Source organism: Mustelus asterias, chromosome 16 (assembly GCF_964213995.1).
Source record: "Mustelus asterias chromosome 16, sMusAst1.hap1.1, whole genome shotgun sequence".
NCBI lineage: Eukaryota > Metazoa > Chordata > Chondrichthyes > Carcharhiniformes > Triakidae > Mustelus > Mustelus asterias.
This window is the reverse complement of record NC_135816.1, coordinates 18515896-18542881: the sequence shown is the minus strand read 5'-3', so window position 1 is coordinate 18542881 and position 26986 is coordinate 18515896. Positions and strand designations below refer to the sequence as shown.

At 44.1% G+C, this 26986-nt stretch overlaps 1 protein-coding gene across 1 annotated transcript in view; it reads left to right on the top strand.

The window, feature by feature from the left end:
- glra1 (glycine receptor, alpha 1) overlaps nt 1-26395 on the top strand; it is a 167306-nt gene extending 140911 nt beyond the window's left edge. The window contains exon 10 of the mRNA XM_078231724.1: nt 26111-26395. Within this exon, the coding sequence (XP_078087850.1) occupies nt 26111-26395 (285 nt within the window). The remainder of the gene's footprint in view (nt 1-26110) is intronic.
- Nucleotides 26396-26986: the final 591 nt, after the last annotated feature.

The window sequence follows — 26986 nt, the reverse complement described above, 5'->3', positions numbered from 1 at the left end:
ATTTTCCCAACCCTCACAGCGAGAAAGCCGGAGCGATCCACGCCAGTCTGTCTGGCGCAGTCCAGACCACAATCGTCTCACACACAAGTCATTTTCTGGGAGAGTGGTGAGTTGCGCACTGGTTCTGGGAGGGCAGGACCTAAACACGCCAGTGAGTCCAGTTGCAAAGCGATCGGGCGCCATTTTGAAAGGGCGCCCCTGTCAAACCGTCCACTGGAAAACCACTCCCTCCTCCCACGGACATCAGGACACACACCCCCTCATTGACAGCATGTTTCTCTGACATGAAATGCTGGCATCGGAGTCCACTCAAAGGGTCCCCCTTTATGACCACTGACATGCCCCTCCCTTCATGACCCCTGACATGCCCCCCCTTTCATGACAATTGAGATGCCCCCTTCATTCTCTCATGTAATGAGTTTATGCCCCACTCCTTCATGACCCCCGTCATAGCCCGTCCCATCATAGCCTCCACTCAGACCCACCCCCACCCAAACCCCACCCCTATTCATGGCCCACCTCTTTGTCACTGCTCCTGGCACACTGGCTGTGCCCAATTGGCACTACCAGTGTGCCAGGTTGGTATTGCCAGGGTGCCAGGTGGGCACTGCCAGATGAGCATTGCCCAGCCATATCCCTGACCACCCAGGAGATTCAGTGGCCTCCGCGACCCCCGGTGTGGCCATCATGCTTGGCCTCCGCTAGTGGAGACCAGTAGTGATTCTCACTGCGCCCAAGGGTCGGAATATCCCGGGAGCTGGGAAAATCCAACATCGAACGGGCTAAGCATATTTAAATGCTATTTTAAATATGCTAATCGCCCTCATGCCCCTTCTGGGTGTGATCTGGTGTGTGCCAGTGGAAAGGAACCAGGACAATTGCAAACCATTGGGCACCAGGCGCGAAACCCGTTTTTAGCGCAGCACACTATTTTCCAGGCTCGGTGCGATCTGCAGCAGGCACAGCGAGCCGGAAAATCACCTCCAATATTTCAGGTCAATGACCTTTCATCAGTTTTCTTAATTTTTATATTTCGGTGAAATAGTGCATCATCTTTAAATCTATTTATTTGGATAATATAGCAATCTGTTATGAATAATGAGCTGTCTGATTCTGCTGACTTTGAAAGATTCCCATGCGGAGTCTGCCCATCTGTTTGACTACACTCGCCTACACTTGTTCAAGAGTGGGATCATTTTAAAGAACAGATAGATTGTCACTTTGTTCTGCTAAATGTTTTTCTTTCGTTTTGTCATTTAAATTCCTTGAGTCCTATGAAAGTCAGGGTAACGTCAATATAATCAAATTACAGCACTTACAATGCATCATAATGTTAAGATAATTTTCACATTAAAGAAGCCAAGTTGAGGGTAGAGGTACCACTCAGTACTGGTGGGAGTAAAATGACCCACAAAAATTCTCAAACTGAGGGTATTTCCCCCCCGCTCCACCCCATGATGGAGTTCGAGGATTTGTTGGGTGCGGTTCTGTTGATGCTCAGAGTGGTTCCCCTGTAAGTCTCAATACTTTTAAGTTGCTAAATTATTATTTTCGCGAATGAAATAACTTTTAAATTAAATTTGGAAATCTCGAAGAAACAGGCTAATTCTTTCGACTTGCCTCCCTGCTTCAGAACAGACAGGCCGGACCAAAAGAAAATGTTGTTGTTTGTGCCAGTCAGAGGGCTGACACAGCTCACATATCAGGGCCTCAGCAACATTGACCCATGCTGGGGCCTGGGGAGTGAGCAGAGCAGAACGGGTCAGGAGAAGGGAACAAGTTGGGGTGGGATTCTCCCAAAAGTGTCAAATTTGTGCACAAATTGGAGCAAACCCCACTGGTTTTTTTCAGTGGGATTTTCAAAATGAATCTCCATACTCTGCCGTGTCCGAGCCAGCCGAGCCACCTCCAACCGCCCCCCCCAGTCCGCCTCAATCTCCCCCATCCACCCTCCTTCCCGGCAGCCCCAATCTCCCGATCTGTCCTGTCCCACCCACAGCCCCAACTCCCCCCTTTGGGCCCCGACCGCCCTCCTCCCCCTGCAGCCCTGACCGCCTCAGCAGGCTGACCCCCCTCCCTCCCCCCCACCCCACCCACTGCAGAATACACTGGCGTGAATCCCATGAAAAATCCAGGAATGGGGCCTATTCCCGCTGGAGAGGCCAGCAGCATAGCGCTGAGTGGGCCACTGTGCATGCGCCGATCTGCGCATGCGCAGCAGCCCACATTGCCGGCCTCTCGATCACTGGCCCGCTCGATTGCTGGCCAGCCCCATAATTCTCGCATCGCTGCCACTCCAACCCCCCAACTCCCCACAGCCCAATCGCTGGCCCCCCAGATGTGTCCAGGCCAGCCTCGCCAACCCCATCCCCCTGGCCCACCTCAATTTCCCCTCCCCCAGTATTCCTGATCTCCCCAATCCCACCATCAGCCCTGACCACCCTGGAGTTCTGAGCACCGCCCCCCTCCCTGCAGCCCCAATCTCCCTGGCAGGCTGACCCCCACTCCAATGACCAGCCCCGATCAGCCCTTCCCTCCCTCTGTCACGAATCCCTGTGCAGAGTGGTAGAAAGTCCCCCCACTCGCACTGATCTCCCCCACAAGCCCTGCCCCCAATAGGCCCCACCCCCATTAGGCCCCCTCGTCACTGCCTAATGCTCAGTGGGCAGTGCCAAGGTGCCCCCTTGGGCATTGCCACTTTGCCCCCAGGCAGTCCCAAGGGGCCAGCCTGGCACTGCCAAGTTGACAATGCCTAGGGGACAACCCTTACCCCTGACCGCCTGTGGGGCCTCGATAGCCCTCCTTCATTCCAGTGGGGTCAGGTCGCCAACTCCCCGCAAGTGGGGAGCTATTGTAATCCCCTCTGGAGTGAAACACTCCTGACTGGGAGGGTGGCGGGGAGATGTTCGCAGGCCCGGAGATTTCAGTGCCGGGCCCGCTAATGACATGGAAACCCTAATTTAAATAATTTATGCACAAAGCTGACGGTGCCGGAAATCTGGCAGCCGGAGACTCGCCGTGGTGCCCAGCGGGAAGCCAGTTTAAATAATCCCAATCTGAATCATTTATTTTAGTGGCTGCCTGAACCACCTCCAATAAAACCCAAATAATACAGTCATGACCAGAATGCTAATAAAGTTGCGTGGCTAAAATTGGGTATCACCCCCATATTAGGTCTTTCTTGAAAGAATGCATTGTTAAATTTAGACCTCCCCTCTCTCCATCCTATATCACAACTCAGTACTGTCATTCCTCACTTAACGTCGTTGCTGTGTTGCTGGAAAGTGCAACTTTAAATGAAACAACGTTAACCAAACTAGATTTTCCAATTATAGCCAATGGAAAAGCTTTAGTCTGATTCTATAGGACCTTGTTTGTTCCAATATTTTATCAGCAAAAGCATTAAAACATTACACCCTGTAAGTTTCAATCCTTTACCTTGCTAAATTGCTATTTCCGTAAATGAAATAATTTGTAAAATAAATTTGGAAAGACCAAAAAAATATGCTAATCTTTTCTGTTTGCCTCCCGCTCGCTACCTCTTCCACTCCTTGCCTCCCCAGCCTCCAAACCCTGATTGTGCTCCCACTGGCTGACCCTCCCACTGGCCGCTTCCCTCTCCTAAATGGCGGGAGGCAGGAGTGGGAGACTCGGTGACGACCAAGAAGGTTGAGAGTGGGAGATGTCACTCCAAAACGGCACCGATCAGGTCACGCAATCCTGCATCACTTTGTGTTAAGTACATGTTCTCTGGATACATCATTCACATAATTGTCTCATTAACATAACCATTAACTTTTTACTCTACCGAGGCATCTTTAAATTTAGAACTTACTGTCGTATTAAATCAGCCCAAGATGGTATCAGTGCAACATTAATCTGGTGCGCAATATCCATTCACATTCTGATCTACAGATGGCCCGGATTTGATTTTTCACGGTTGAGAATATTCATGGTGAGGAAACGCACCCTCTTGTCACATTAACTTATGAAATGTGAGATGATAAAAGACCAAGGTCCATCTTAGGTCACTTTATAACATTCTGGAAGGTGCATGATACAATGACAATGTCAACTAATCATAAAAACTCATCTCTACCAATCAATCTACATCCAAACATTATTAGCATCAAACATCTGACAGTTAAATACAACATAAATATCTCCCTCCTCTCCCCCAATATTCACCTTGATGAGTTCATAAATTCATAGAAACTAAAGTCATTAAAGCTAGATATTTTATTCATAGAACATAGAACATAGAACATTACAGCGCAGAACAGGCCCTTCGGCCCACGATGTTGCACCGACCAGTTAAAAAAAAAACTGTGACCCTCCAACCTAAACCAATTTCTTTTCGTCCATGAACCTATCTACGGATCTCTTAAACGCCCCCAAACTAGGCGCATTTACTACTGATGCTGGCAGGGCATTCCAATCCCTCACCACCCTCTGGGTAAAGAACCTACCCCTGACATCGGTTCTATAACTACCCCCCCTCAATTTAAAGCCATGCCCCCTCGTGCTGGATTTCTCCATCAGAGGAAAAAGGCTATCACTATCCACCCTATCTAAACCTCTAATCATCTTATATGTTTCAATAAGATCCCCTCTTAGCCGCCGCCTTTCCAGCGAAAACAATCCCAAATCCCTCAGCCTCTCCTCATAGGATCTCCCCTCCATACCAGGCAACATCCTGGTAAACCTCCTCTGCACCCTCTCCAAAGCCTCCACATCCTTCCTGTAATGTGGGGACCAGAACTGCACACAGTACTCCAAGTGCGGCCGCACCAGAGTTGTGTACAGTTGCAACATAACGCTACGACTCCTAAATTCAATCCCCCTACCAATAAACGCCAAGACACCATATGCCTTCTTAACAACTTTTCCACTTGATTCCCAACTTTCAGGGATCTATGCACACATACACCTAGATCCCTCTGCTCCTCCACACTATTCAAAGTCCTCCCGTTAGCCCTATACTCAACACATCTGTTATTCCTACCAAAGTGAATTACCTCACACTTCTCCGCATTAAACTCCATCCGCCACCTCTCGGCCCAACTTTGCAACCTGTCTAAGTCTTCCTGCAAACTACGACACCCTTCCTCACTGTCTACCACACCACCGACTTTGGTGTCATCAGCAAATTTGCTAATCCACCCAACTATACCCTCATCCAGATCATTAATAAATATTACAAACAGCAGTGGCCCCAAAACAGATCCCTGAGGTACACCACTTGTAACCGCACTCCATGATGAATATTTACTATCAACCACCACCCTCTGTTTCCTATCCGCTAGCCAATTCCTGATCCAATTTCCTAGATCACCCCCAATCCCATACATCTGCATTTTCTGCAGAAGCCTACCATGGTGAACCTTATCAAACGCCTTACTAAAATCCATATATACCACGTCCACTGCCTTGCCCCCATCCACCTCCTTGGTCACTTTCTCAAAAAACTCAATAAGGTTAGTAAGGCACGACCTACCTGCCACAAAACCATGCTGACTATCACCTATCAATTCATTACTCTCCAAATAACTATAAATCCTATCCCTTATAATTTTTTCCAACATCTTGCCGACAACAGAAGTGAGACTCACCGGTCTATAATTCCCGGGGAAGTCTCTGTTCCCCTTCTTAAACAATGGGACAACATTCGCTAACCTCCAATCTTCTGGTACTATACCAGAGGCCAACGACGACCTGAAGATCAGAGCCAGAGGCTCTGCAATCACTTCTCTTGCCTCCCAGAGAATCCTTGGATAAATCCCATCCGGACCAGGGGATTTATCTATTTTCAGACCCTCCAGAATATCCTGCACATCCTCCTTATCAACTGTAATACTGTCTATTCTACTCCCTTGCAACCCAGTGTCCTCCTCAGCTATATTCATGTCCCCTTGCGTGAACACCGAAGAGAAATATTGGTTCAATGCTTCACCAATCTCCTCCGGTTCCACACATAACTTCCCTCTGCCATCTATAACTGGCCCTAAACTTGCCCTAACCAACCTTCTGTTCTTGACATACCTATAGAACGCCTTAGGATTCTCTTTAACCCTATCCGCCAAAGTCTTCTCATGTCCCCTTTTAGCCCTTCTAAGCTCGCTCTTCAACTCCCTCTTAGCCAATCTAAAGCTTTCTAGTGCACTACCCAAGTGCTCACGTCTCATCCGAACATAAGCCTCCTTTTTCTTTTTAACCAACAAAGAAACTTTTTTGGTGCACCACGGTTCCCTAGCCCTACCAATTCCTCCTTGCCTGACAGGGACATACCTATCACAGACTCGCAGTAGCTGCTCCTTGAAAAAACTCCACATGTCGGACGTTCCCAGTCCCTGTAATCTCCTAGTCCAACCTATGTTTCCTAATTCTCTCCTAATAGCCTCATAATTACCCTTCCCCCAGCTAAAACCACTGGCCCGAGGTTCATGCCTATCCCTTTCCATCACTAAGGTGAACGTAACCGAATTGTGGTCACTATCACCAAAATGCACACCAACTTCCAAGTCTAGCACCTGGTCTGGCTCATTTCCCAGCACCAGATCCAATATAGCCTCACCTCTAGTTGGCCTGTCTACATACTGAGTCAAAAAACCTTCCTGCACGCTTTGAACAAAAACTGACCCCTCTAACGAGCTAGAGCTACAACAATTCCAGTCAATATTAGTCAAGTTAAAATCCCCCATAACAATTGCCCTATTACTTTCACTCCTAAGCAGGATTGACTCCGCAATCCTTTCCTCAACCTCTCTAGAACTTTTAGGAGGTCTATAAAAGACTCCCAACAGGGTGACCTCTCCTCTCCTATTTCTAATCTCCGCCCATACTACCTCAACAGATAAGTCCTCATCAAACCTCCTCTCTGACACTGTGATACAATCTCTGACCAATAATGCTACCCCTCCCCCTCTTCTACCTCCTTCCCTACTTCGACTAAAACATTTGAACCCCGGGACCTGCAGCATCCATTCCTGCCCCTGCTCTATCCATGTCTCTGAAATAGCCACAACATCGAAGTCCCAGGTCTGCAGTTAGTTTATCCCATACTCACCGCAGTTTGGATTTGCAGTTCAACATGTTAACATGAAATTTCTGTATCTGGTACTTAAATAAAGATGAGTATCTATTCTAATCGAATGAGAAACAAATACCTTCCTCCGAATTTCCAATGCTTGAACATAGTACAGTAATCTCTTGTGAAAAGTATTCCAGCTACTTGTATACAGTATTTGCTCTACTTGTTATCATCAATACCATTGATAGTCCACAATATTTACACAGTTTTTCATCAGTACTTCTCGCCCACAGTATTTATGCCACTTATCAGTATTGGGGCACAACACTTACAACAGCTGTTGGGAAATTCCAGTTGCTTACATGCATTATTTATTCTGCTTGTAATCAGTATTCCTGTTACATGTACACTGTCTTCATACTGCTTGTTATTATTTTTCCTGTAGTCTGTACACAATCTTTATACCGCTTGTCATCAGTATTTAAGCTGCTAGTATACAGTATTTATTAAGCTTTTTATCGGTTTTCCCATTGCTGGTGTACATGGCTGGTGGGGGAGGTAGTGGAAGCAGATAAGATAGTGACTTTTAAGGGGCATCTGGACAAATACATGAATAGGATGGGAATAGAGGGATATGGTCCCCAGAAGGGGAGGGGGTTTTAGTTCACACGGGCACCGTGGTCAGTGCAGGCCTGGAGGGCCGAAGGGCCTGTTGCTGTGCTGTAATTTTCTTTGTTCTTTGTACTATATTACATCATTTATCATCAGTATTTCCATTGCTTCTACACAATATTCACTCTGCATGATATCAATATTCCTTTTGTCTGTGCACAATATTTCTTTTATTAGTTATCTCTAGTCTCACTGCTTGCTTACTATTTGTATTTATTGCTGTTGTTTGCACACTTACTTATACAGTATGTTGTTGATAGAGTGTGTGTGTGTGTGTGTATTCTGTCAGGATAGGCTCCAACTCCCCGTGACCGTGCACTGGGGTAAGCTGTGAAGTGTATGCAGGATGTATAACTTTGGTTATCAGTCTTCCTGCAGCTTGTACACAATATTTACACTGCTTTTTATCAATATTGCTGCCCCTAGTACACAGCTTTTATACCGCTTGGTATCAGTATTTTGACAGTATGTGCGCAGTATTCATACTGTTTATCAGTTTTCCTGCTGCTTCTAAAAACTATTTATACTACTTTTAATCAGTATTTCTGTTGCTTTTACATGACTTTTTAGTGGTATTCCTGTGGCTTGTACAGAGTGCTTAAACTGCCTGTACTCCCAATGCTTGCACAATGTATTTACATTGTTTATCAGCATTTTGCCGCTTGTACACAATATTTCTGCTGCTTGTACACAATATTTCTGCTGCTTGAAATCAGTATTTCTGTTGCTTTAACACAGTATTTACATGGATTTATGGCAATGTCCATGTGGCTTGTACATATTGTTTATACTGCCTGTTATAAATAGTCCCAGTGCTTGTACATTGTATTCACACTGCTGATTATCATATTCCTTCTGGATGTATGCAGCATTTATTCCAACGGTGTACACTATTTATTCCACCTACTATCAGTATTTATGTTGCTTGTACACAGTATTTATAGTGCTTGTTATCAGTATTCCCACTGTTTGTACACAGTATTATATGCCTTGATATCACTAAATAACCTGCCTGTAACATCGGCCGGTCAGCCTGTCTTCAGTCTGACTTCAGTTGTGGGCATATTATTGGAAACAATTTTGAGAGACAGGATACAATGTCACTTAAAGAGCCACAGATTGATCAGGCGTAGTCAGCATTGTTTTGTGAGGGGAAGATCGTGTCTTATTAACTTAACTGGATTTTTTGAGGAAGTGACAAGGAGGATTGATGAGGGTGGTAGAGTGGATGTTGTCCACATGGATTTCAGTCAGGCAAGTGACAAGTTCCCACATGGCAGACTGGTCAGAAAAGTGAGATCCCATGGGGTACAGTGGAAGGGGGCACGTTGGATCCAAAATTGGCTCAGTGACAAGAAACAAAGAGTAATGGTCGATGGATGTTTTTTGTGAATGGAAAACAGTTTCCAGTGGTGAGGCTCAATGTTGAGGCCCTTGCTGTTGTATCTATTAATGATTTAGACTTAAATGTGGGTGGTATGATTGGGAAATTTGCAGATGACACAAAAATTGGTTGTGTGATTGATAGCGAAGAGGATAGTGATCGCCTCCAGGCTGGTTGAGTGGGTGAAGAAGTTGCAAATGGAATTCAATCCAGAAAAGTGTGAGGTAATGTATTTGGGGAGGGCAAACAAAGCAAGGCAATACTCATGAAACAGGAAGATATTCAGAGGGGTTGAGGAAGTGAGAGAGCTTGGAGTGAATGTCCACATGTACTTGAAGGTGGCAGGACAGTTAGACAAGTTGGTCAAGAAAGCAAATGGAATGCATTCCTTTATTTCTTGAGGTATCGGGGGGAATTCTCCAGCCCTTCATGCCAGCAGGATTCTCCAACCCCGCTGGCAGCGCACCCCCTCCCATGGGTTTTGTGGCGGCAGGGGGTGACATCAGTGGGAAATCTGATTGACCGCGATGGGATCAGAGAATCCCGCTGCCAGTGAACAGCACGCCGCCTCCCGCTGCCGAGAAAGATGCGGCTAGGAGGTTGGAGAATTGCCCACATTGAATACCAAAACGGGAGTGTAACGATGGAACTGTATAAAACATTGGTAAGGCCATCGGGTGTATGTGTGTGTGTGTGTATCTATACAGTTAAAGCCGCCACATTATAGGAAGGAAATTTTGCTGTGGAGAGAGTGTAAAGGAGATGTACAAGAATGTTGCAAGATCTTGAAAATTGCAGCAATGAGGAGAGCTTAGATAGGCTGGTGTTGTTTTCCTCAGAACAGTGGAGGCTAAGGGGTGACCTAATTGAGTTGTACAAAATTATAATGGGCTGAGCCAAATTAGACTTGTTTCCTCTTGCTGAGGGGTCAGTTAGAAGGGGACATGGATTTCGGTGATTGGTAGAAGGATTAAAGAGAACACGAGGCAAAACATTTTCACCCAGAGGGATGTGGGCATTTGGAATTCACCACCAAAATTGGTGGTTGAGGCTAAGATGCTCAATTCATTTAAAAGGCACCTGGATCTGCATCTGAACCTGCAAGGCTACAGACCAGATGCTAGAAAATGGGATGAGAATAAGTGGCTAGTTTATTTTTTCCCTTTTTGACCAGCACAAACGTAATGGGCTGAATGGCCTCTTTCTGCGCCGTGACAGTTCGATGGTTCTACGATACAGAGTATTTTTTATTACTTGTTCACAATATTTATTCCGCTTGCACACAATATTTATTTCATTTAACAGCAGTATTCGCAGTGCTTGTAGATTTTTACTGCTTGCTATCAATATTTAAGCTGCTCCTACAGAGTGTTCATTTTGCTTATTATCAGTAATTATGCCGGCTGTACACCATCCTTATTCCGCTTGTTCACAATATTTATTCGGCCTCTTATTAGTATTTAAGTGGCTTATGCACTATTTATACTGATTGTTATCAGTAATTAAGCTGCCTCTGCACAGTATTTAGACTGATCATTATCAGCATTCGCTCTTCATGTGCACAGTATTTATAACACTAATAATCCACAATCCTACTCCTTGAATGCAATATTTTTTTTCCATTTGCTATCAACTTTCCCACTTTTTGACACAGTGTTCACACTGCTTCTTATTGTATTCCTGCTGAATCTATACAGTATTCGTTCCAACCGTGTATGCTATTTATTCCCATCCACTATCAGTATTTACGCTGCTTGTACACCCAGTATTTATAGCACTTGTTATCAGTATTCCCACTGATGGAAAATCGGAGTGTTTCCCATTGGTGCTGGGAGCGTTTGTCAGGTGGGATTCACCCACCCGTCGAAAAGATGCAGCTTAGCTCATTTTCAGCAACCCGCCAGCCAGACCTGCTGTTCCGAGGACGGCCCAGTCCAACACTCGGAGATAACCATCTCCCCACAAAAAATGAAATGGTGTCCCCCCCCAACCACCCTCTCCCACTGACCAGGGGAGCACCACCAACCCCTCACCAAAGAGGGGCATCCCCACTCACAAATGATGAATAAACCATCCCCCCCCCCTCCCCCCATGCCACGTAGGCATGAGGGTGACCCAAACTGACCCCCCCTACTCAGGCTTTCCCTCAGCTCCCCTTCCCCCTCAAGCCCCCCCCCCCCACTCAGCCCCCTCAGAACCTCTCCCCCCCCCCTCTTCCCCACCACTGTGATTTGAGTGGGGGGGGGGGGGGCGGGGGCGGACGCTCCTCTATTCTGGTTCTTCCCTGGATCCTCAAGGTCCAGCTCGCCATGTCCCCTGCTTGAGGGTAGCCAAAAATTGGGATTTCCGATGGGCGTGCAGGCTCTCGGGATTCACCCACTCCGCCAGTCCTGATTGGGTTCCCGCCCAGTGCGTCATTAACGAGTTTGACAGGCCAATTCACCAACCTCCCGCTGGCGGGCCGGCTGAATGGCGGACGGTTGGTGAGTTGGTCTGTCAAACTCGCTAATGACGCACTGGGCGGGAACCCAATCGGGACTAGCGGAGTGGGTGAATCCCGAGAGCCTGCACGCCCGTCGGGAATCCCGATTTTTGGCCGACGCCCCATCGCCGGAGCATTGGGATTCCCGCTGGCCATCTGAAGAGGTCAGAGAATCAGGTCAGTATTTTTACAGGTTATTATCCATATTCCTGGTGTCTGTACACAATATTTATTCCACCTCTTAACAGTTGCTTGTACACAGTATTTATACTGCATGTCATCAGTATTTAAGCTGCTCTTACACAATATTTATTCCACTTATTAGCAATATTCCTGGCTGTACACTGCATTTCTTCTGCTTTTTGACAGTATTTAAACAGTTTTAAGCTATATATTCCACACCTGTCACCAACATTTAAGTTGCCTGTACTCAATATAAATATTGCTTGTTATCAGTATTCCTGCTGCTTATACACAATATTTATTACGCTTGTTATTAGCATTCCTGCTGTTAGTGTGAAGTATTTTAATTGCTTGTTATCAATATTGCTGCTGCCTGTACACAATATTTATAACACTTGTAATCAATATTGTTGTGGCCTGTACAAAGTATGTATAAAGTTTGTTATCAACGTCCCTGCTTGTACACAGTACTCATATACCATTTGTTATCAGTATTGCTGCTGCGTGTACATAATATTTATTCTGTTTATCAGTAGTGCTATTGCTTGTATATCATATATATTCTGCTTTTTATTGGTATTTGCGTTGTATTTATTCTGCTTGTTATCAATATTTAAGCCACTTCCACAGTGTATTTATTCTGCTTATAATCAGTATTCCTGCTGATTGTGCAAAAGTTTTCATGTGGCTTTTAAAAATTCTTCCTGCTGTTTGTACACAGTATTCTACTGCCTGTTATCAGTATCCCACTGTTCGTACACAGTATTCCACTGCCTGTTATTAGTATTCCCACTGTTTGTACACAGTATTTATACTGCCTGTTATCAGTATCCCACTGTTTGTACACAGTATTTATACTGCCTGTTATCAGTATCCCACTGTTTGTACACAGTATTCCACTGCCTGTTATCAGTATCCCACTGTTTGTACACAGTATTTTACTGCCTGTTATCAGTATCCCACTGTTTGTACATAGTATTCTACTGCCTGTTATGTACAATGTTTGTACAGTATTTTCTGCTGCTTGTGCACAATATTTATTCTGCGTGTTGCCATTATTTAACTTGCTTGTACACAGCATTTATACAGCTTGTATCCCGGCCGCTATTACACAGTATTTATAATGTCTGTTATCAATACTGCTGTTACGTGTTCATAGTATTTACACTTTTTTTATCAGTATTCTTGCTGGTTGCACACAATTATGTATTCCATTTGTTATCAGTTCTTAAGATGTTTGTATTCAGTATTTCCACTGCTTCTGATCTGTAATCTCATTGGTTGTACACAGTTCTATATCGCTTATCAAAGTTCCTGTTGCTTGTACATTGTATTTGTGCTGCTTATTATCATTATTTCTGCTGCTTCTGGACAGTATTTATGCCACTTGTCACTCACTTTCTAACTGCTCATACACGGTATTTGTACCACTTAGCAGTAATCCTGCTGCTTGTACACTGCATTTATACCACTTGTTATCATGCTGTTTGTACACAGTATTAACTGCACGTACCAATATTCCTGCTGCTGATGCACAGCATTTAAACTCCCTGTATAAATATAAATATTACTGTATCAATATTCCACATGTTAGTACACAATATTTATTCTGACTGTTATCAGTTTTATCAAGCTTCTTGTACACAGCCTTTATTCTTGTTATCATTATAAGTAGTCTCACAACATCAGATTAAAGTTACCTGATGAAGAGGCAATGCTCTGAAAGCTCGTGCTACCAAATAAACCTGTTGGACTTTAACCTGGTGTTGTGAGACTACTTACTGTGCCCACCCCAACGCCGGCAACTCCACATCATGTTATCATTATATAAGATGCTTGCACTCAGTAGTTTGGTACTTGTAATACACTGCCTGTGTATGAAATATACTGCACTTGTTATCAGTATTACTGCTGCTTGTATACAATATAGGAACGTAGAAACATAACACTTGGGAGCAGGAGTACACCATTCAACCTTTTCGGCCTGGTTGGATATTTGGTAAGATCATAGCTGATCTAATTGTCGTCTCAACTCCGCTTTCCAGTCTGCTGCCCATAACTCTTGAATTCCCCCGTCTATCAAATATCTATCCAACTCAGCCTTGAATAAACTCAATGACCCTGCTTTCTCCAGAAGTGAATTCCACAGTCTAACAACACACAGAGAATGAAAATTCTCCTCATCTCCATCTCAAAAGTGAGACCTCTTATTCTTAACCTGTTAACCGAGTTCAGGGAACAAGAAACAAACCTCCTCCTGGTATCCCCACATCAAACTCTCTCAGAATCTTAAAATAAGAACATAAGAACTAGGAGCAGGAATAGAACATGTGACCCCTCGAGCCTGCTCCGCCGTTCGATAAGGTCATGGCTGATCTTTTCGTGGACTCCGCTCCACTTGCCCGCTCGCTCACCATAACTCTTAATTCCTTTACTGTTCAAAAACCTGTCTATCCTTGCCTTAAAAACATTGAGGCAGCCTCAACTGCTTCACTGGGCAGGGAGTTCCACAGATTCACAACCCTTTGGGTGAAGAGGTTCCTCCTCAACTCAGTCCTAATCCTGCTCCCCCTTATTTTGAGGCCATGCCCCCTAGTTTCACCTGCCAGTGGAAACAACTTCCCTGCTTCTATCTTATCTATTCCCTTCATAATTTTATATGTTTCTACAAGATTGCTTCTTATTATTTGTTTCGAACATAGAAATTAGGAGCAGGAGTAGGCCACTCGGCCCTTTGAATCTGCTCCACCATTAATAGGATCACCATTGACCTGATTGTAACCTTGACACCACATTCCCACCTACCCCATAACCTTTCATCTCTTATAAAGAATGTATTAAACTCTGATTTTAAATTATTCAAAGAGTTCCAAAGATTCACAACCGTCTGAGAAAAAGTTCTCCACACCTCTGTCTTAAGTAGGCAACCTCTTATTTTTAAACAATAACCTCAAGTTTTATATTTTCTCACAAGAGGAAACATCCTTTCCAAGTTCATCCTGTGAAGACTACTCAGGGTCTTATGTATCAGTCAAATCACCTCTTACTCTTTTAAACTCCAGAGGATACAAGCCTAACTTGTCCAACCTTTTCTCATAAGATAACCCACCCAATCCAAGTATTAGATTAGCAAACCTTCTCTGAACTGCTTCCAATGCCCACATTGGCACAGTGGTTAGCACTGCTGCCTCACAGTGCCAGGGACCCGGGTTCGACTCCTGGCTTCGGTCACTGTCTGTGCGGAGTCTCCACGTTCTCCCCGTGTCTGCGTGGGTTTCCTCTGGGAGCTCCGGTTTCCTCCCACAGTCAGATTATGCTGGTTAGGTGCATTGGCCATGCTAAATTCTTCCTCAGTGCACCCGAATAGGCACCGGAATGTGGCAACTAGGGGATTTTCACAGTAACTTCATTGCAGTGTTAATGTAAGCCTACTTGTAACATTAATAAATAATCTTTAATTTTAAAAACTTTCACATGCCAGAGCCATGACAGCAATCAGAACTGATTGCTGGACAGTCTCCTCCATTTTTTTGCTCAGGTATCCACATGGCATCTCTGCCAGATGTTGCCCTGCCTGACTCTGCATCTCTGTCAGGTAGGTCTCTTCTGGCCAATTCCAGGGACACATCATTGTGGGATTCGGCATGGGCCTGGTCTCCAGCAGTCCTCCGAGTGTCAGACACTTCAACTGTCACATCTACCATCAGCTGTAGAGACATGTCAATGATGTGCTCATCAGGTTATGTCTTCAAACCTAATCTAGAATGCGTATCCAGGTGAAAGTCTCTGCTCTGGTGGAGGATGGAAGGGAATGAAATGCTTCTTCTGAGTCTCCAGTATCATCATCCTCAGAGATGGAGGTGGAGCTGGCGGAAGGCAGGAATGTCCATGTTCCTCCCCAGCCAGTTCCGAGGCCGTCTACTCAGCTGGGGTCAGGACTCTGAAGTCACCTCCTCCAGTTTTTGAGTGCTCCTTCAGTTTGTGAGATTATTTCTCCTGACTGCTCAGGGAGACGAGAGATGAAATTGCTGGGCCTCTGACGGAAATGTTTGTCGCTTCTTTGGACACGGGTGAGGTCCCTGAGGATTGGAGGATAGCGAATGTGGTCCCGTTGTTTAAGAAGGGTAGCAGGGATAACCCAGGAAATTATAGGCCGGTGAGCTTGACGTCCGTGGTAGGGAAGTTGTTGGAGAGGATTCTTAGAGACAGGATGTATGTGCATTTAGAAAGGAGCAATCTCATTAGTGACAGACAGCATGGTTTTGTAAGAGGGAGGTCGTGCCTTACAAACTTGGTGGAATTTTTTTTGAGGAAGTGACAAAAACGGTTGATGAAGGAAGGGCCGTGGATGTCGTCTATATGGATTTCAGTAAGGCATTTGACAAAGTCCCACATGGCAGGTTGGTTAAGAAGGTTAAGGCTCATGGGATACAAGGAGAAGTGGCTAGATGGGTGGAGAACTGGCTTGGCCATAGGAGACAGAGGGTAGTGGTCGAAGGGTCTTTTTCCGGCTGGAGGTCTGTGACCAGTGGTGTTCCGCAGGGCTCTGTACTGGGACCTCTGCTATTTTGTGATATATATAAATGATTTGGAAGAAGGTGTAACTGGTGTAATCAGCAAGTTTGCGGATGACACGAAGATGGCTGGACATGCGGATAGCGAAGAGCATTGTCGGGCAATACAGCAGGATATAGATAGGCTGGAAAATTGGGCGGAGAGGTGGCAGATGGAGTTTAATCCGGATAAATACGAAGTGATGCATTTTGGAAGAAATAATGTAGGGAGGAGTTATACAATAAATGGCAGAGCCATCAGAAGTATAGAAACACAGAGGGACCTAGGTGTGCAAGTCCACAAATCCTTGAAGGTGGCAACACAGGTGGAGAAGGTGGTGAAGAAGGCATATGGTATGCTTGCCTTTATAGGATGGGGTATAGAGTATAAAAGCTGGAGTCTGATGATGCAGCTATATAGAACGCTGGTTAGGCCACATTTGGAGTACTGCGTCCAGTTCTGGTCACCGCACTACCAGAAGGACGTGGAGGCGTTAGAGAGAGTGCAGAGAAGGTTTACCAGGATGTTGCCTGGTATGGAGGGTCTTAGCTATGAGGAGAGATTGGGTAAACTGGGGTTGTTCTTCCTGGAAAGACGGAGAATGAGGGGAGATCTAATAGAGGTGTACAAGATTATGAAGGGGATAGATAGAGTGAACGGTGGGATGCTTTTTCCCAGATCAGAAGTGACGTTCACGAGGGGTCACGGGCTCAAGGTGAGAGGGGCGAAGTATAACTCAGATATTAGAGGGATGTTTTTTACACAGAGGGTGGTGGGGGCCTGGAATGCGCTGCCAAGTAGGGTGGTGGAGGCAGGCACGCTGACATTGTTTAAAACTTACCTGGATAGTCACATGAGCAGCCTGGGAATGGAGGGATACAAACGATTGGTCTAGTTGGACCAAGGAGCGGCACAGGCTTGGAGGGCCGAAGGGCCTGTTTCCTGTGCTGTACTGTTCTTTGTTCTTTGAAGAAAGAGAGAAGGTTTGAGTTTCACCCCAATGGGTCCTAACCACTCTATGGGCGCACATGCTTATGATATGTATTCACCTGTAATCCCCCCGAGTAAGTCTGTGCTGGACCCAGTTTCAAGCAGGCAATGCCACCTTTGTGCCAGTACAATATATTTTTTAATTTCTGCATCCTACCAACTATGCCAAGGTGCACCCCGCAGCTGAGGTAGAGGAACCCTGTTGTTGGGTGCTATGCCCTGTTGCCCAAGATTACCTTAACGGCCATCCTCTGGTGTCCAAAGTCCAAGAGGACTGTAACCTGTTGAGGGAGTCATGCACAATCCCAGGTGCACCTTCTTCAACCTCAGCTAGTAGAGATGATGAAGTCACTGGCAGAAAGAAGTGACCTGAGAGTGCCCGGGCGATTGCTGGCAGTCCAGCTCCCTGTCAGTGTGCACTGGCAACCCCCTGACTCCCAGAGGCACCTAGGGCTTGAAGTGTCTTACTTTCACCTAGCCACTGCTTCACTGCACCCATGCTGGAGTGATGGAATGCAAATCTGCACACATATCTGAATCATTATGGATTAAGCAAGTAAGGCAACACGGTGGCACAGTGGTTAGCACTGCTGCCTCACAGTGCCAGGGACTCGGGTTTCACTCCCGGTTTGGGTCACAGTCTGTGAGGAGTCTGCATATTCTCCCATGTCTGCTTAGGTGTCCTCCCACAGTATGAAAGACATGCTGGTTACGTGCATTGGCCATGCTAAATTCTCCCTTAGTGTACCCAAACAGATGCTAGAGTGTGGCGACTAGGGGATTTTCACAGTCACTTCTTTGTAGTGTTAATGCAATCCTACTTGTGACAATAATAAATAAACAATGCATTCACATCCTTTCTTAAATAAGGAGACCAATGCTATACACAATACATCTAATGTGGTCTCACCAATGCCCAGTATAACTGAGACACAACCTCACTCCTTTTGTATTCAATTCTCTGACAATAAACCATGCCATTCTATTAGCTTGCCTAATTTTTTTTTATACTTTTCCAATTCAATCAAATCAAATCCAATTCAGAGTCTCAACAAGTTGAGACATTTCAGATCCAGGCTGACAAGACATGTCGAGCGACCAAACCACCCTGTCCTGGGCCTGATCTACATGAGCCAAGCTGATTGGAGAAGGGGGAGGTTCCTCCTCCAAGACTTGAGCTCATCTGCATCCTAGCCAAAAGGCCGAGATGCCGCTTTAAAAAATTGCTTCATATGAAACATATGAAGCTTCAGTGTAACCTAATGACCTCAACCAAGTGCGGCCAACCATGGGCTGCCGACCATACTACTTGATGTATCTGCATACTAACATTTTTGCATTTCAAGCACTAGGACACCCTCTGAATCTCAGACCACTGCAATCTCTCACCATTTATGATGATATGCTTCATTTTAATTATTCCTTCCAAAATGGACAATTTCACATTTTCCCCATTTGCTCCATTTATACTCCATTTGCCAGATCTTTGCTCACTCACTTAGCCTATCTATCTCCCTTTGTAACCTCCATGGGTTCTCATCGCAAATTATACGTCCCAAATTATCTTTGTGTCCTCAGCAAGTTTAGCACCATGTCTTCGGTCTCTTCATCCAAGTTATTTATATAAATTGAAGTTGACGCTTCAGCCCTCATCCCTGTGGCACAGAACCAGAAGATGACCCGTTGAGGCCAACTCTCCATTTCCTGTTAGCTAGCCAATCATCAGTCCAGGTCAATATGTCACTCCCTACACCATGAGTTTTTATTTTCCACAATTACCTTTGATGTGGCACTTTATGAAATGGAAATCTAAGTTCCACTTTATCCACAGCTATTTCTTCATGGATCTCCAATAATACTTCAGATATTGTCTCACCAAGGCCCTGTACAGCTGCAGTAATACTTTGCTACTTTTATATTCCCTTCCCCTTGAAATAACTGGCAACATTCCATTTGCCTTCCTAATCACTTGCTGTATCTACACACTAACTGTTTGTGATACATGTACCAGGGAACCCAGATCCCTTTGTACCACCAGGGACAGCAATTTCTCTCTATTTCAATAGTATATTGCTTTCTCCCTGCCAAAGTGGACATGTTCACATTTTCCCACATGATAATCCATCTGCCAAATTCGTGTCCACTCATTTAATATGTCTACATTCTGTTGTAGATTATCTCCTCTCGACAACTTACTTTTCTACCTATCTTGGTGTCATCAACAAATTTAACTACCAGACATTCAGTACCTTCATCCAAGTCGTTGATATAGATTGTAAATAATTGATTTTTTATTGTATAATTTATTCTGCTTTTATAGTATTTCTGCTGCTTGACACCATGTTTATTCTGTTTATTATCAGCATTGCTGCTGCTTTTAGACAATACTTATACAGCTTGTTATCAGTATTGTTGGCTGCTTGTGCACTGTATTTATACAATTTATCAGTATTCCTGCTATTTGTACACCGTATTTATAAAGTTTCAATATTCCCACTATTCAGACATAGTATTTATGCAGTATTTATTCCGCTTGCTATCAATAATTAAGTTGCCTGTACACAATATTCATTCTGTGTATTATCATTATTTAAGCTGCTTGTACACAATTTTTATACCGTTTGTTCTCAGTATTTTCCCTGCTTGTGCACAGTATTTATATCGCTTTTATCACTAGTGCTGCTGTTTGCTCACTGTACTTATTCTGCTTGTTTTCAGTGTTTAAATTACTCGTACGTAGTGTCACAAACAGATTCTGTATTCTTATTGTCCATGATCCGAGTTTTTTATCTGTGAAGTTTGAATGGTTCCTTAACCTGAGAGTGGTTTCTTAACCTGAGAGTGGTTTGTCCCAATTCAAATAATTTCCAGCAGCAAGCTTTTGTGAATTTAAAAATATAAATCATGTATTATTATCACACACTTGTCCCAGAGGTTTAAATGCAATGTCTCACACGCACCTAAATCAACACACCTAAAGATCAGATATAGAGGAAGAAAAAATATATAGTTACTTCCTGGTGTTATTTCAGTCTATTTAGTAGCATGTCTGTAATTTCTTGGATGAATTGAGGTTTTAGCTGGAGTGGAGGTCTTGTAAAGCAAATAATTGTCGGTAAGCTGTGAGATTTCTTGTGGTTGAATTGCTGGTGAAGTTGAATTGGGTCCAGGTTGGGGAGAATCCTTCTCTGATTTTCCAGGTATTGCTATTTAACCTTGGCTGTGTAGTTGGTTTGCAACTGGTTTGATTGCTTCTCAGATTATGTTTCAGGTGGTTCTGATGTGAACAACTTTTACTGTTACTTTTGAAAAGAACAGGTAAGTAAACATATGACCAATTGCCAATCCAAACTCCTTCTTGCAAAAAAGCTAATAGTTTGGGTTTTCACACTTTTGAGAGTTCTTGAGCCAACCAGGGCTTTGGAATAGAATGCTCACTCAATTTAAATTAGCTTTTGAATGTCTTTCAGAAAATATATTGAGCATTATTGTCTTTATGACCCAAGGTTAAACATAAAGACAAATTGGCTGACATGTGATAGACTTGCTCTGTTAACAGTTCATCTTTAACAAAAGGATATTAATTTCACAAGTAGCTGTAATTATTCATATTTTAATTAGATATTTGCTAGAGTTTCAAGTATGACTGAAGCCAATATTACCAAAGTCATGTGATATGCTGCCACCATCTTAAAAGCTGCTGTATCTATTTTAAAATACAGCTTTAATATTTGTAATATATTCGTGCCTGCACTGGGCATGACAACACTATTTCTACAGTTAGTTTTCAGTGTTCCGGCTTGTGCACAATATTTATTTATCTTGTTACCAGTGTTGCGGCTGCTTGTCCACAATATTTATGTTGCTTGTTATTGGTATTCCTGCTGGTTACACATGAAGATGTACCTTTTGTGCTTATTTAAGCTACTTGTCAATATTTATTCCACTTGTTATCAGTGCTTAAGCTGCTTCTAATCACAACTTCTACTGCAACCCAGAGGTTGTACATAATAATATACTTCACTTTGTTATCAGATTTCCCATTGCTTGTACACAACATTTATACGCCTTGTTATCAGTATTGCTGCCGCTTTACATGTCATTTATTCTGCTATTATCGGTACTTAAGCTGCATGTACACAATATTTATTTTGTGCATTGTTATTTAAGCTGTACAGTCTTTATACCCTTGTTCTCAGTATTTCCCCTGCTTGTACACAGTATTTATTCCACTTGTTGTCAGTATTGCTGCTGCTTGTACGCAGTATTTATTCCGCTTGTTGTCAATATTACTGCTGCTTGTACACAATATTTATTCCGCTTGTTGTCAATATTACGGCTGATTGTACACAGTATTTATTCCGCTTGTTGTCAATATTACTGCTGCTTGTACACAGTATATATTCCACTTGTCAATATTACTGCTGCTTGTACACAGTATTTATTCCGCTTGGTTGTCAGTATTGCTACTGCTTGTACATAGTATTTGTTCTGCTTGTCAATATTACTGCTGATTGTACACAGTATTTATTCCGCTTGTTGTCAGTACTGCTGCTGCTTGTACACAGTATTTATTCCATTTTTTATCTGTGTTACTGCTGCTTGTGCACAATATTTATTCTGCTTGATGTCAGTATTAATGCTGCTTGTACACAGTATTTATTCCGCTTGTTGTCAGTATTTCCCCTGCTTGTACACTATTTATTTTACTTGTTTCAGCATTGCTGCTGCTTGTACATGATATTTATTCTGCTTGTTCCAATCAGTCTGCTTGTTTCTATTTATTCTATTTATTGAATCAGTATTCTTGTTGTCTGTACACAGTATATTGCTTGTACCTCTGGTGTTCAGTATTCTGGTGCTTGTATACAGTGTTATACCACCTGTTATCAGTATTCTTGCTGCTTGTACACTTTATTCCTGCAGCTTGAATGCAGTGTGTTGCTTTTGCACAATATTTCCATTACTTATTCTTGGCATTTCTGCTGCTCTTGCAGGTTACTTCTGCTGTTTGTGCTCAATCTCTCTGCTGTTTGTTCTCTTTATTTCACGGTTTCTTTATTTCTGCCACAGGTAGCTAGTTAGGACAGGTTATCACTCCTTCTGTGCCCTGTATTTTCATTATGTGCACCGAGCGTACCTTTGCACCTAACTTTTCTACTTCTTTTGATCTGCATTTCTTTGCACCAGAATTCCCATTACCCAACCACCCTAGGGTCCGTATTAGATCTGCCACTGCACTGGGCTTGGTATTCTCCCATCAGTTATTCCCTCTGATTGCTTTATTATTTAATCCGGTCTGGGATTGCTTATGCCCTGGATTTGTTGTGCTCTTCCAGTTATTCCACTGTGCCAAGTATTCCCACTCCTACTCTCTCATTTATCCACTCTGTCTGCCTGTTGTTTGTCCTTCTGGTGCCTGGTATTTGCGGTGCTTGTCCCCAGTTTTACAGCGATAGTATATCCAGGTCTGACATGCATAGCAGTCATATAGGGCATGCGTTACAGATGGGATTAGTTCTGATTTCAATCAAAGGTGAAGCTATGCATCAAAATTAAGCCCTGAATGAATGTCTTCTGAAAATGAACTGCCTACGTTGCGCCTATTTATAACCGCATATCAAAGCGCCGACAGCTGGCATAAATCAGGCACCGACACAAGGACAGCTCATTGTTCATCCACCAATATATATAAATGGTTTGGAAGAGCAGACAAGGACGTGGGAGCAAAAAGGAGGATAAAAGAGAGAAAAAAATCATACACATTGTTTTAAAGTATTGAATGAAAGGATGGCACAATGCTGAAACATGAGTCGACGTCACATAGCAACATTACATAGGTTTATGACTTTCAATTAAATAGAGGTTAAACACATTTCATAAGGGTCAAAGTGAAATCAGGCAAGGTTTTGTACGTAGTGAAGATTGGGGATCAGAGTGAAAAGACTCTGGCAGAGACTAATTAATAAGGGGGTCAGGGGTTATGGGGAAAAGACAGGAGAATGGGGATGAGAAAAATATCAGCCATGATTGAATGGCGGAGCAGACTCGATGGGCCGAGCGGCCTAATTCTGTTCCTGTCTCTTATGGTCTTATGAGACTATGGGCGGAATGTTTCCGTCCCGCCCGCCACAGGAATTATAGCAGGCAGGACATGGACCATGCAAAAGGTCCATTGACCTCGGGTGGGATTTTGCAGTCTTGGGGCGAACACGACCAGAAAATCCCGCCCGTGATGATAAAGGACTAAGGGTGAAATCTTTTTGAGGCATCAGGCCTGCTGGCTGGAGAGCTGGGGGGGGAGACCCGTGTTGGGAAGTCCGGCCAAAGCAAAAAACTAGCACTAGGCTACGAGTGGGCGTCCCCCTGGAATCAAGACCATCAGGGTGGGAGTCTTGCTGACTGAGAGATGCTGGCCAAACAGAGACTGGTAGTTCTTTCTGCTCAACAGTGCCACAGGGAAGCAGTGGTCACTGCAGGAAAAAATATCTACTGAAGTCCCTGGATCACAGAGTTACCCAGGCCTGAGGTGAGTAATGAGAGGGGATGTGGTGCTCACAGGGAGAATGGTGTAAGGCGGTCGGCAGCAAGAGCAGAGGGTAGGTCTCAGGAGGCTTCCCAATTCCCAAAGTAGAGTTGCTCAATGAGGCACTGAGTGTGTTTGATTGAAGGAACCTCATGCCCAGCAACGCCCTGCCGCCCCCCCCCCCCCCCCCCCCACTCCCTCCCTCACTCCCACCCAAGATCTGATGAGGTGACGGCATGATTTTAGCTGCACCACCTGGAGACAGGCATGCCTGCCGCTGGGTTAATACCAGTGGGGGTGGTAGAGGCCCTGGAATGGTCATTAATTAGCCACTTAAGGGCCCCAATAAGTGGCAAAGTGGGAAAGTCAACCATGAGGCATCCCACCAAGGACTTAATTCTGGTGGAGACAGGAAGGCAGCGGATCTCTAGTACACCACCATCCCTCCTAATGGCAAACCCTTCCCACCTCCGAGCTCATCATCAGCAAGCCCAGGACATTCCTCCCTAAGGGTCAGGGGAAAAGAGCACAAATACCATAATCCGAAACTTTGACAGTTAAGATTTACCAAGGTTTCTTTTTCCATCACAGGTTAAAGGAAGGATGTTCTAGTAAATATTGTCAACCTTCAACATCACTCTTCAAGGAATTATTGAGCACTTCTGCATCCTTGTAAAGCCATTGATAATATAGTAAAACAGCAATAAATAAAAACGGGGGCTGTAAATTCCTAGGAGGAGAGTTGAAACTAAAAAATGACAACAACTTGAATTTATGAAGTGCCTTTAATGTAATAAAATTTTCCAAGGTGCTTGACAGAAAGCAAAATATGAAGCACTGGGTCAGATGAGCGAAATCTAGCCAAAGAGGTAGGTTTCAAAGAATGCCCTAAAGGAGGAATGGGAGGTAGAGAGGCAGAGAATTGTAACAAGGGAAATTCAGAACTTAGGATCTAGGTAGCTGAAGGCATGGCCACCAATGATGATGTTCAAGAGGCTGGAATTAGAATATATCTCTGCAGGATTGAGGGAGGTTACAAAGATAGGGAGGGGCCTGGCGTGGAGGGATTTGAAAAAAAGGATGAGTTTTTAAGTTGGTATGAGTTCGAGTAGTTAAACGATGGTGGCTTTGGGCAAGTTGACAAGGGTAGTAATTGGCTGATGGCTGATCAGCCTTTAGGTATTGTTGCAGGATCTCCAAGCCAGACAAAGGCAGATTGATGGTGAGGGAGGTACTAAAAGAAGCAGCATAGTTTCTTCGTATCGAAAAAGAGGCAGACCAACTGGAAATGATCAGGAGGCATCCACGTTCATGGCAATTCATGGAAGTTATCTTAAATTGTTTTCAAAAACCTTCTAGAGGTTCCAGATCAATGAATAGATGTTTACACCGCTGTTCTGTTGATCTCTGTCTCCACATTGACTGGTTATCTTAATTACACTTTTCAAAGCAATCATTTGAGTTCACCTGCTGGAACCAGTCTGGATTGGAATCAATTTTTGTAAAATATTCAGTCGATGTCAGATTAGGTTCATAACCTGAAGAAGCAGAAAGTATGGCAGTTCCCCTTGATCAAAGCGACATTGAATCAATGTCAGTGAAGCCCTTTTGCACTGCACTAAGCTAGTTGCTACGCTTGAACTTGCAACTCTCTGCAACGTCTGCTGAAACTTCCCATATGTAGAAAGGTTGGAGGGTAGACAGGTTTTCTTTTGGCCAAATCAAACAAACCCAGGGACAATGGGCGGCACGGTAGCACAGTGGTTAGCACTGCTGCTTCACAGCTCCAGGGTCCCGGGTTCGATTCCCGGCTCGGGTCACTGTCTGTGTGGAGTTTGCACATTCTCCTCGTGTCTGCGTGGGTTTCCTCCGGGTGCTCCGGTTTCCTCCCACAGTCCAAAGATGTGCGGGTTAGGTTGATTGGCCAGGTTAAAAATTGCCCCTTAGAGTCCTGGGATGCGTAGGTTAGAGGGATTAGTGGGTAAAATATGTGGGGGTAGGGCCTGGGTGGGATTGTGGTCAGTGCAGACTCGATGGGCCGAATGGCCTCCTTCTGCACTGTAGGGTTTCTATGATTTCAATGCAAGAGGGGCAGCCCCCAAAAAGAAGGGAACCGCCCAAAACAAAAGACAAAGCGTAAAGGAAACTTAAAACATCAAACTAATAAGTGATTAAAGGGGTCAATCATACACACAGCCCCTGCGGGGGGCCCAACGGGCACGGAAGGAGGGGGGGGGACAGGCTTTCACTCAAAGGTTTCATGAACTCAATTCTTCTCATTTGTTCCAGGAGGATGAGGTAGTGGAAGGTCGTTTCAGCTTCACTGCTTACGGGATGGGCCCGGCTTGCCTTCAGGCTAAGGATGGAGTTGCCATTAAGGGCAATAACAATACATCAAAGTCATCTTCACCTCCGGCCAAATCATCGGACGAGATGAGGAAACTTTTCATCCACCGAGCAAAAAGAATTGACACAGTATCACGAGTGGCTTTTCCCCTTGTCTTCCTGATTTTTAATATTTTCTACTGGGTGATCTACAAGATCGTGAGGAGTGAGGATATCCACAATGACTAGATCTGGAGAGAGAAAACACTCCACTGCCAGGAAGAATATTGGCATCTGGCACATGTGCAATGCAGTAAGGCATGAATATAAAGGAAATATGGCAATATATATAAAAAAAGAATTTCTATATAAAGTCAGACTGAAGGGAGGCATCCTTAAAAACTGCAACACAGAAGCATTACAGAGGAGACGATGCAGTCAAAAAATCTTTCATATAATTAAATATATTATATATAAAAGGTTCATTAAACTCCTCGATGTGATCATTTGATCTGTATAAAATCTGAGAAAAATGGAATGGCTATATAATAATAAACCTCATGTGCTTGATATAAAATATTCCATTTAAGGTCACACCAATTTTTTTTTTAAATTATCATGTTCCCTCTAAGGCTTTCATTAATCATATGTTAACGTCCTTTAAGCATTTACGTGTCCCATTTAAATCGCATTACTGTAGCATTTCTCTCCCAATCTAAAAAAAAGCTCGATTTCCAACTATCCTCTTCAGTGCTGCAACAGAACAGTACGTAATCACACCCCCATGCGTGACATCAACCTCATTTTCCAAATTATTGGCAAAATACTAACAGCAGGAAG